General features: G+C 40.3%; 1 protein-coding gene across 1 annotated transcript; it reads right to left on the reverse strand.

Annotated features, from left to right (window-relative positions):
* Window positions 1-1,086: 1,086 nt before the first annotated feature.
* On the reverse strand, window positions 1,087-3,687 carry LOC139202231 (alpha-1,3-galactosyltransferase 2-like). The gene is made up of 3 exons (XM_070831615.1): window positions 3,602-3,687; window positions 2,007-2,144; window positions 1,087-1,870 (listed from the first exon to the last, which is right to left on the reverse strand). Exons 1-3 carry the CDS (start codon window positions 3,685-3,687, stop codon window positions 1,087-1,089), a joined length of 1,008 nt encoding a protein of 335 aa, XP_070687716.1.
* Window positions 3,688-10,554: the final 6,867 nt, after the last annotated feature.

The following is a 10,554-nucleotide window of genomic DNA, read 5'->3' on the forward strand; positions in this document are numbered from 1 at the left end:
ACACATCATTTAAAATAAAAACTAAACTCTAAAAAGATTTAAATTAAAGTGTATTAGCATGGAGGGCCTTTAGGTTCCTGGTCCTAGAGGCCCACAGCAGTTTTAACATGTTTCCTCGCTCCAACACACCTGATTCAAATGGCCGTGATCACGTCTCTGCAGAGCTGGAGGACGAGCCGATCATTTGAATCAGGTGTGCTGGAGCAGGGGAAATCTAAAACATGCAGGACAATGGGCGTCCAATAAGAAAAACTCAATACAATAAAATACTTCTAAACCTGAAACACATGTAGCGTAGATAAACATAATATTTTAAGTGGTGATACCATATTTTCACAAGTTTGCACTTTGTAGAATTACTTTGCACAAAAACCTTTAGTGAAAATATCTTCAGATTTACTTGAGTTGGAGATTTACCTCAGTTTAAAAAGGTTAGAAACACTGTCCCAGTTCTTAAGGTAAGAATCCAGTACAAAACTTACAGTAAACAATCTTACAGTGCTTTTTCAAAAAGGAATTCCATTTTGTTCGTCTTCTTGCCACTTTGTAGAGCAACATGTCTCAACCCTTTTTTCAGGCATGGCACACAAAATCTCATCTGCCCTATAACCTGGCAGGGATGGCTGAGATTCACACTTCATCATCACTTACTCTTGGCGTTAGTGTTGACCTTTGAAATGATTAAAACACTAGTGACAGATGAATTGCTATCAGGTGTCTTTTTAGGTTTGTTCGGAACCATCCCTTAATATGACAATCTCATTCCACATACAGGGCAGCATGTAGCTATCACCATACTGTCTTTTTTTGTCTTGCTGCTGGGCACAAATATCATCCCTGCTTGGCTAACGTTACAGCTAGTGCACCTTTCTTTTCACTATTTCACTACTGTTCCATGCTAGTTTGTGTGCACCCATCCTTTTCACTAAATCTCTCATGAACGTAGTATGCATTGGGCAATAATGAGAAAAAAAAAACACCTTATGTTACTTACAAAACGATACTAAATGTCCTCTGACCCTGACAGTGTGACGTCCATGGTCCATATATTCTCACTCAGAAGTTGTGACAGGAGGAAAGGGTATTTTAGTAAGTGGGCAATGTCAGGATTTTTTTTTTGACGGCGCTGCTGACGAAGCCAGGCGGCTCCCTGGTATCCCACGGCACCTCAGTTGAGAAAGGCTGCTGTTGATCACGAAGTATGCCATAATGTTTTGGTGCCCATTCTAGGCGAGTGACGTGAATGTTGGTGTCGTTACCAATACTTTCGTCCCAGCAGTACTCAGGGGAGAGCAGCTTACTTGGTTTGTGAAGCCAAAAGTACTTATTTAAATGGCTCTCATCATGCCACAGAGCCTCCACGCCGTTTAGTTTGTCCTCCATGATGCTCAGATGGCAGGCATCTGCCATATTCTTTACATTTTCCAACAAGCCTCCAAAGACAGCAGCATGGTAGTAGAAATCTCCCATTTCCATGAAGGCTTTGGATTTGGGGTTTCTGTCATAGGTGAAGTTCTCCTTTGGAAGATTATAATAGTAAGCATGGAGCAAAACCACAGAATCCCCCAGAGCCTCTGAGCCAAATCTCCCCTTAAACTCCTGATCCACATCAAAGCAGAAGATATAATTGCAGTGGTGATGAATCTCTGATTCTATGGCGTCTGATATCGCCTTCATGCGCATCATGGAGATGTCTTGCCACCTTGGGTGCTTTTCCACCTGCATAATCTTCAGGCTTCGCTGAGGAGCCAGCTCAATCTTTGGTACCTTCTCTGGCAGATCCGTAAACACATAATATGTCACTGGCAATCCCAACATAAAATATTGTTCTGCAGAGGTAAGGAACGTCTTGAGGTAGGCTTCCAGGTACCTTAAGTAGAGACAGAGAAATAAAAAAAAACATTGCCGTTGCTCACAAGTCATTATGATAAAACAACAAAATAAAAAAGCATTCATAATACCAGTCCTGGTTTTCTCACAGTCACAGTGCTTATGCAGAAACAAACCTGCCCACAGCAAACACGGTGAGGGCCACAGATGACTGGCCTTGGATGTGCTTTTGGTCGTAAAGATTGGGGTCAAACATCCCCTCCCAGATGATAGGAGCTTTCCATGATGTGCATGTTTGAACCTCCGGTCTGGCCCTGACAGTGAAGATGAAAACAAAGGTATATGTTGTTGTATGTAACAAGCGTTATGTGCTAAAAGGAATGTGCCATAATCGCCTCCTTGTGGATGTTTTTGGTTTGACATGATTGAAAAAAAGAACTCCTTTTAAGTGTTTAATGCGACGTGATGTTGCCATTTGTTGCTGAGTTAGTTTACACTGTTCAGCAGCCCTGATTTTACATTCTAACAAAATTCTTTTGTTCAATCGCCTTATACCAGGGAAGGAGATTATGTTTTCTGGGTGTGTGAGGCTGTAAGGTTATCACTTTGCCCTGCTTCATCACCAAACAAATAGTATATTTCATTGTTTTTTTGAAAAACAGGCAAGCAAACCTTCTAGTAGACAGGGTTTTACATGCTCACCAGTGCCCAACATTACTGCATATGCACTCGTCAGCCTCAAGTGAGCAATGCTGCCTGTCAGTATAATTGGGTGTAGCTTGGGTTTGACTTTACTTGCAGGCAGCTTGTGATCAAATCAAATAAACTTTATTGACCAAGTTTGAACAGGCAAACAAGGAATTTGACTTGGTGAAACTTGACTCTCTATGTACAGCGAAGGAAAGAACAGGACAATATAAACAATATGGAACTCAATAAACAATATAGAACTCAAATTTGACAACGGTATATACAATGGAGGTAGGTGTAGTGCTGAATTGCAGTGCAAGAAAGTAGTGCAAAAGTTGCAAAAGTTGGGGGGGGTGGGGGGGGGGGGGGGGTGGAGGACCTATTTACAGTGGATCCTGAGACTCTGAGGCTAGTGCGAGTTCATCAGGGTGACGGCCTGGGGGAAGAAACTGTCTCTGTGTCGGGTGGTTTGGGCGTAAAGTGCTCTGTAGCGCCTACCAGACGGGAGGAGTTTGAAGAATGATAACAAACCAGCAGGAGTTGTTTACACAGTTAATGGTTCTGTCTGAAAAATGTAGTGGAGGTGGTGAAGTTGTGCCTGGACACACTCAATGATTTTAGGATGCCTGAGCAAAAACTATAGTATCATCTAGTTTTATATTAGTTAGTAAATAGTTAGTAATAGTAGTAGTATTCGTATTCTCAAATGTTGATTAGCATCTTATAATTACCAAATGCAGATATTTTAATTATGAAATATGGAGGTTTTCTTATAATTAGTTGTGATGAAGTTATGAGATGTTAAAATGCATCCATTAAAAGAAAAAGAAAAGGCATATGGAATGTCATAATTACAGTATAACGTCTTTATTTTTCTGTGAGTGCGATGAGTGATGAATTAAAATCATTATAGGTACATTTTAATTCTGATAATAGCAATGATGTGAGTGAGGCATATATTTTGTTGACATTCTATGAAATGTGTTTGTAGTGCAGTTAATCTCATATTTTTCATGAAACCTCTCCGTACTTAAAAAAAACAAACTGACTTGATTTCTGGGCGGAGGGTCAGATCTCTTACCCAAAGTCTAGTGTGTCGTCTAAATTGATGCTCTGTCTCGGTCCTCCACTGGGCATCAGCAGGTTGATGTTGTTGGCGAGGCCCATTAAATGTCTAACATTAAAAAGGATCATAATGAGACTGGAATGAAATCATCTTTGAAGTGATTCATCAAATGAAACTCAAATAAGCTCTTTGGTACTCACCTTAAATACAAGGAAGTGAAGCTGACAACGAGCAGCACAAGGCAGGAGAACGTCCCAACAAGATTCTTTAACTTGCCACTGAAACACAGGACACTTCAGTTCAACCTCTATAATATATGGTTACAAATGGAAAAGGCTAAAGTGTCTGTTGACTGAAGAACACTGTAAAACAAGTCAGGTCTTTGATTTACCACATTTCCTCAAATAGTGAATTAATAGGAAAAAGGAGTTCGGCCTTTGCTTTGGCCTTTATTTGGATCATGCTTTTATTTGTTTGTGTTTTTGAAGAATATGCGGTAGTTAAATTTAACTTTAGCTGATTAACTTCACTCTTATTTTAATCTATATACCTTCCATGTTCTAAAGAAGGATCCTCGTCCAATTTACCGACTTGAAACGCAGGGAAAAGTTTTCAGGTTGTCTTGCCTACATTCACAAATACCAGTATTCAATATTTGTTAATCAATTCTTAAGAATTACATCACCAGATAAACAACACTAGGATACCCTTCTCATCAACTTGTCTACTGAAAATCCTTGGGAACCCGCTGGAAGATTAGAGAAAGGATACCTCATACGAATGAAAAACGGCCCCCTCATTTTTCCAGCAAACAAACTCTTACAGGAGGCGACGGTATCTGTTGGCTTGTGGGTAAGATGACACCTGGAAGGAAACAATGTTCACTTTACTTACAGCAAAGCGAATGTTGAATGTGTATGTTGAATGGTGTGTGAATGGGTGACTGTGAATGTTGTGTAGGAGTGCTTTGTCTGGTTGAGAAGTATAGAAAGGTGTTTCTACAGCCATCCCCATTTAGCAATGTCACACAACCAGGTCAGCCAGTATGGTTTACATATATAAGGTGAATGCTGCTGTAGCAACAGTGATTTTTTTCCATAATGGGAATTTTTATGCAGAATTCTTAAATGTTTAAGTTGGTACCGCTGTTAATATAATGCACTATATAGTAAATAGGTAGTGTTTTTGGACACAGCTAAAGATTAGGATCATTTTCAAATTCAATGTAGAACAAAAATAATGATTATTTGATCATTTCAATTAATCATTCATCTTATTTTAATCAAATAATTGAAACAGTTGAACTAATTATTATTATAATACTCAGTGTGCACACATAACATTAATAACAATATCAATATTATTGTAAGGGAGGGACATACCCAGGCCTGTATTAAAAGGGGGAGCAACAGTATCAGATCTACCTGCCATTCTTCTTTTCAAAAACTTCACTGAATGCTGAAGGTTGTAGCCAGGCAGTTTCACTGCTATTAACTTCTTGTCAGGTAGTTTCGCTGCTATTACTACTGATTAGAGCCATTGTTTTTGTATGAATCTTTTCTTTAGGAAAATCCTACTCATTCTACCATTAAATGATAAAGACTAAATTAACCCTGAGCCCCTAAAACTAACTAGGTATGAAAAATCTGAAAACAGACAAAGATAAAAATATATAGGAAATGTCTCCAGTTTTACGCAACGCATAAAGAGGCGTTATGTAGGCAGATGTTTACTGAGACTAGAGTGTCTGCATGAGTGTTGTGTCTCTATTTTGATGCTAATTCTGAACTATCTTAGATCTTGTCCCTGAGAAAAAACCCCTAATATTATAATAAAAAAAACCTAAACTAAAGCTAAAGTAAAGTAAATCATTGTATCAAATATTTTGTCAACTGAGCATGAGGTTATATATATAAAATTCAATGTATCCTTAACAGTCACAGTGAGCCACAATCTTCCCAGCAGAGACATCACTGATGACTTACCTGCGTGCAGATTCTTTTCACAGGTATAAATCCACAACCCGCTGAGGATATTTACAGGGTCAATAGTCTTCAGGAGACTTTGGCACAACCGTTTCCGCTGACCTGCAGAGAACTCCCTGCCTGTGCTACAGCAGCGACATCAGGGAGAGGACAAACAGGGAGGGGCTCCTCTGAAAAGGTTGAGCAGGTTTCTGCCAGGTCGTGTTGAGGGATGACAAATGCAGTTTTTTTTTCCAGCCATGTTCCACAGGATGATTTCAGTAAAAAGCACATCTTAATGAGGAGGCCATCACTAGGCACTAAGTGACTTAAAGAGGTTATTGCCGTGTATGTTTTCCTCTCCTTGTGTGTTCTTTGTGTTCCTGTTCTGCAGCTCATCCACTTGGATCCCTTGGACCGACTACTTTGCAATTAGCTTGTCACCTCCCTCAAGCCAGCGTACCTGCATTTCCAGTCATTCTGGTTAGGGGCTCACTTCAAGCCTACTTACAGATTGACAAGTATTCCACAAAAGTTTCATTGCAGATCATTTGATTGTTTTCCACGTGACCTTTTTTTTTTTTTTTTTTAAACAGGGACTCATTGAGCTCATATAACTTATTTTTTAATAAGTCACTGTGTTTTAGCCCAAGGCATCAGAGGAGCACCCATGCTGCCCACTCCTACGTCTATATTTTTTGTAATGACTCACTGTGCATTGCAACAGGGGACTTCATGTCTGTGCACACCTCTGCACTATGGACAGAGATCCTGTAGCACCTGCAACAACTTTATGACTTTAGTGACCCTTGACTTTTCCTCGAGTGCCACCACCAGGTTGGCATTTGTTAATTTGATTAATTATATGGACTTTTATTGCTGTTATACTCTACATCAGTGTTTTTCAACCTTTTTTGAGCCCATTGAGCCCATTTTTTACATTAAAAAAAAACCCTGTGGCACACCACCAACCAAAAATGTTGACAATGACAATTTTGTCAATTTATTTATGCTCACTCAAACCTGGGGCTGTTTAGATGAACACAAAGCTGATATCCTGGCAGGAATTGAAGAAAGGCACACATAAGGCTTTTCCTCAACAGCTCTAAGTCTCTCTCTGGTTTTAGTTTTCAGAGCAGTCATGCTTGAAAAGCTCAGCTCACATAGATATGTTGTGGAAAAGGGGAGCAATGTCGAAATAGCTCCGTTGGCCAGAATAGGGAACTCCTTGGCAGCAGTCAACCAAAAACTGTCCAAAGGTAGATCAGCAAAGCTTATCTTTAAACCACAATCTTGTCTCAGTTCAGTCAGTTCCTCCTGCTCCTGCAAAGTCATGTCCTTTCCAAAAACTGCTGCTGACCTATATGGATCAATAACCCAATCAGTGGAGGCTGAAGAGAAATAAAATGACAACTTCTCCTCAAGAGTTTTCAAATGTTTACCTATCATCTCACACAGTGCAGCAGTGTTGACATCTTGCCATTTCAGGGTAAGTGGGAACACGTCAAGGTTGGCAATTTCCAGATGTTGTTGCCAGAGGCGCACGCATAAATCCATTTATTTTATCTGTACTTGTGAGCAGGTTTTCATTTCGGCCTTGCACTCGCGTGTTCAGTTCATTCAGATGCTGAAATATATCTGCCAGGTACACCAGCCTTGCACACCACTCATCACTTTGCGTCATCGCACCTCTCATTAGTCAAAAACTGCTAACGAAGCCTTCAGTGCGCCCAACCACAGCTGCTGCTCCATCAGTGCAGACATGAAAAATGTCCTGTTTTTTTTTTATCTTGCAAAATAGGAAGTTTTCTCTGATGACGTCTCCATCCACAAAACGCACATTGGCCAAGAGTTGCGAATGTCCACTAATATCCGTAGACTCATTAACTTGCAATGCAAATTTCCCACTGATGCCTATCTTTTCCAAAACAGCAGTAGCAGTAGCAGCAGCAGTGTAGTCTACATTGCCATTCAGCACCTCATACAGATGCAGGGAGGGCATCACCTACAGACGCTACAGTGCACCTTATACATTGGTATTAGATGCACAATGGGTACCAGAGGAGATACCAAAGGAGGTAAAGCAGTGGTATTGACACCCTGGGTGTTCGAACGGGCTGATATACTGTCTACTAATGCTATTTAGAAAAAGAAAAAAAACTGTTTCAAGATGTTCAAGATTCTCTTGAAAGTCTCTATTTTGTATTTCAATTATATTATTGAGAATCAAACATCTTCAGAAGAAGCTAAATTAACAGCAGTTTTGGTTCTAGAGCAAATCTGGAGGTTCAGGCAGGTTCAGTTAGGTGATTTCTTTTGTTGATGTCCACAATGTTTTCTGTGTATTCATCTGTTTTCTGTCATGTATCTACCTTCCTTTGAGTGTCTTTCATGAAAATTCCTTCTCTGTTTTTGACCCGTAGCCTGAAAACAACCTAGCGAGGGAGACGCAAAACAAGCTCCACAGCTACAGTCCAATCCAAGTCACAGATTTTATTAAGTGAACCTTCAGCGGCACCATATTATCTCTGCCTGTGTTGTGGGTTTTTGCTCTGAAAGATCATTGAAGAGTTTGGGCCCTGTAGACGTCCACTAGCTCACCACTGTCCCTGCAACAGAGATAGATAATAACGTGTAATAATAATCGTAATTATGTGATGCAACATAAACGCTGTTCATTTGTACTCACACATCCATGGGATGGTACCTGAAGCATGGGGGGGGATCAGGCTTGATGCTGGGTCCAACATGGTGCTCTGGCTTGGAGGGATCAGTTCAGAAGAGGCTGCAGCAGGCGGAAAATATCTGCTGCTCACTGGATCGTCCCTGTTTCAGGAGTAAATGTCTCTGTCCTCAGTCACTATAGCTCATATACTACTTCATATTGAGGCAGTTTAAGCTTGAAATCTTAGCCAAGAACACAAAACACACAGCCAATACACAGTTAAGGAGGCTCCTCCTGTACCACAATGAAACCTATTAACGGTTACTAACGTCTCAGCATGGTAACAGCCACGTTTATTATCACAACTTTTATAGACTGCAACATATCAGTACAGTTTTACTTTCTGTATGGTGGCATCACCTGAAGCTATGGACATATTTAACCTCTTTGCCAAAATTAACTGCCTGCAGCTCACTTTTCTGTATAATCTCTACAATTTGGCTAAAACTTGGATTAATACGTTGCAACAGAGTACTAAGAAGTGTAATTCATTCTAGAATCAGATGATTTTTGTTATGATTTGATACAGCAGTTTACTCAAGGCGTTCTGTTCACTGCGGTCAGATTAGTAAACATGTTGGCACTCCTGTTTATGTCTCTTGTGATCACTGGAGGCCTCTCTGCGCCCGTGATGAGCAGGTAGGTCGTTTACTTACTTCCTGCAAGCACATAAGCCACATTTTAACTGTTGACTGTTAATTACAGCCTCATGTATAAAAAGCAGAACACTGGCTGACTGTAGGCAGTGCTGTGGCATTAGCAAGTCTGCTAAGCCGCGAAAAGAAATATAGGCTGATGTGAACATTAATTCAATCACATTTAATAACTATTTATAACTACGGTAGTTACTTTTTCAGGTGATTGTCCTTAAATCAGCACAGACATTAAAGTTTCTGACATCGAATACCACCTCAGTGTGATTGTGGTGCTGTCATTCTATATTCATCTAGTGTTGTGTCTTCTTCCTGCAGAGCTGATGAGGGTACAGCAGAGTTACAGCTGCTCTTTGACCCAGGCTTCCATCACGTTAGCCTGACTGATGGTAAAACAGCCACATGTCAGTTTATTGAGGATGCTGAGCGACTCACGATTTTTTTAACTACAAACAGCAAACAAAAGCAACACAAAGAAAAATGTCTTCTGCTGGAGAGCAGAAATCTTTGTTGGATACTTTCCATCCATCCGATTGTGTTAATGTGTTGTTGCAGATTACGGTGAGAAACCCTTCCCTCCTCCTCCTCCTCCTCTTCACCCTGACTTTGAAACTCCATATCAACCTAATCTGGAGGATGAATACTACTAGGATTGTGATCCTGGTACAGACCCTGAGGGAAAAAAATTAGCTGAAAAACAACAGAATGTTAAAATAAAGATGGAAAACCAATCTTGTTTGTGCAGGTTTCCTTAGATTTTGAGGACAATACAATGAAAACTCCCCTCCAAATTCTTTTTTTATCATCATTTTGAGATTTAAATCATCATTTTGGCCTGTGCCAAACATCCATTACTTCTGTACATTGAAATTAGAAATAACAATTTATATTGTTGATAATGATAATGTGATGTTATCCCCAACCTAAAGCCATCCGTTGTGAAGTGAAAGCTTGGCAGAAGATGGGTCATGCAACATGATAATGATCCAAAGCATTCCAGCAATAAAACAAAGGAATGGCAGAAGAAGATCTGTGTTCTGGATTGGCCCAGTCAAAGTCCTGACCTAAATCCAATTGAAATGCTGTGGCGGGACCTGAAGCGGGCAGTTCATGCCAGACGCCCATCCATCCTCTCTCAACTGGCTGCATTCTGCAAGGAAGAGTGGGCAAAAATCCCCCAAAGTAGATGTGAGGGGCTGATAAGTCACTACAGAAACCATTTGGTTGAGGTTATTACTGCTAAAGGAGGTGCAACATCCTGTTGACTGAAGGGGCTCACATGCTTTTGCACCCATGAAATCTGAGTTTTTCTTAAATCAACCACTTTTGTTAAATAAAGAGTGACAATAGAACCATTTCTTTTGTTTGAGTCCATTATTTGGAATGTCAGTATTGTGGATTGGGGTATAACTTAATATTTAATAACGTTATTTTATTTTATTTTTTTTTACAAAAAAATCTGACCATCGCTGTAGGGTTCACAAACTTTCCCCTCCTCTCCCTACACACACACACACACACACACACACACACACACACACACACACACACACACACACACACACACACACACACACACACACACACACACACACACACAGTTCCTGCATCTGCTCATTATGCCAC

Source organism: Pempheris klunzingeri, chromosome 1 (assembly GCF_042242105.1).
Source record: "Pempheris klunzingeri isolate RE-2024b chromosome 1, fPemKlu1.hap1, whole genome shotgun sequence".
Taxonomy (NCBI): Eukaryota; Metazoa; Chordata; class Actinopteri; order Acropomatiformes; family Pempheridae; genus Pempheris; species Pempheris klunzingeri.

Coding starts and splice junctions, on each gene's coding strand:
- LOC139202231 (XM_070831615.1), bottom strand. CDS start 3,687: ATGGGCCTCGCCAACAACATCAACCTGCTGATGCCCAGTGGAGGACCG. Junction 2,145..3,601: donor GACGACACACTAGACTTTGG/GTAAGAGATCTG, acceptor CTTCACTGTCAG/GGCCAGACCGGAGGTTCAAA. Junction 1,871..2,006: donor ACCGTGTTTGCTGTGGGCAG/GTTTGTTTCTGC, acceptor TCTCTACTTAAG/GTACCTGGAAGCCTACCTCA.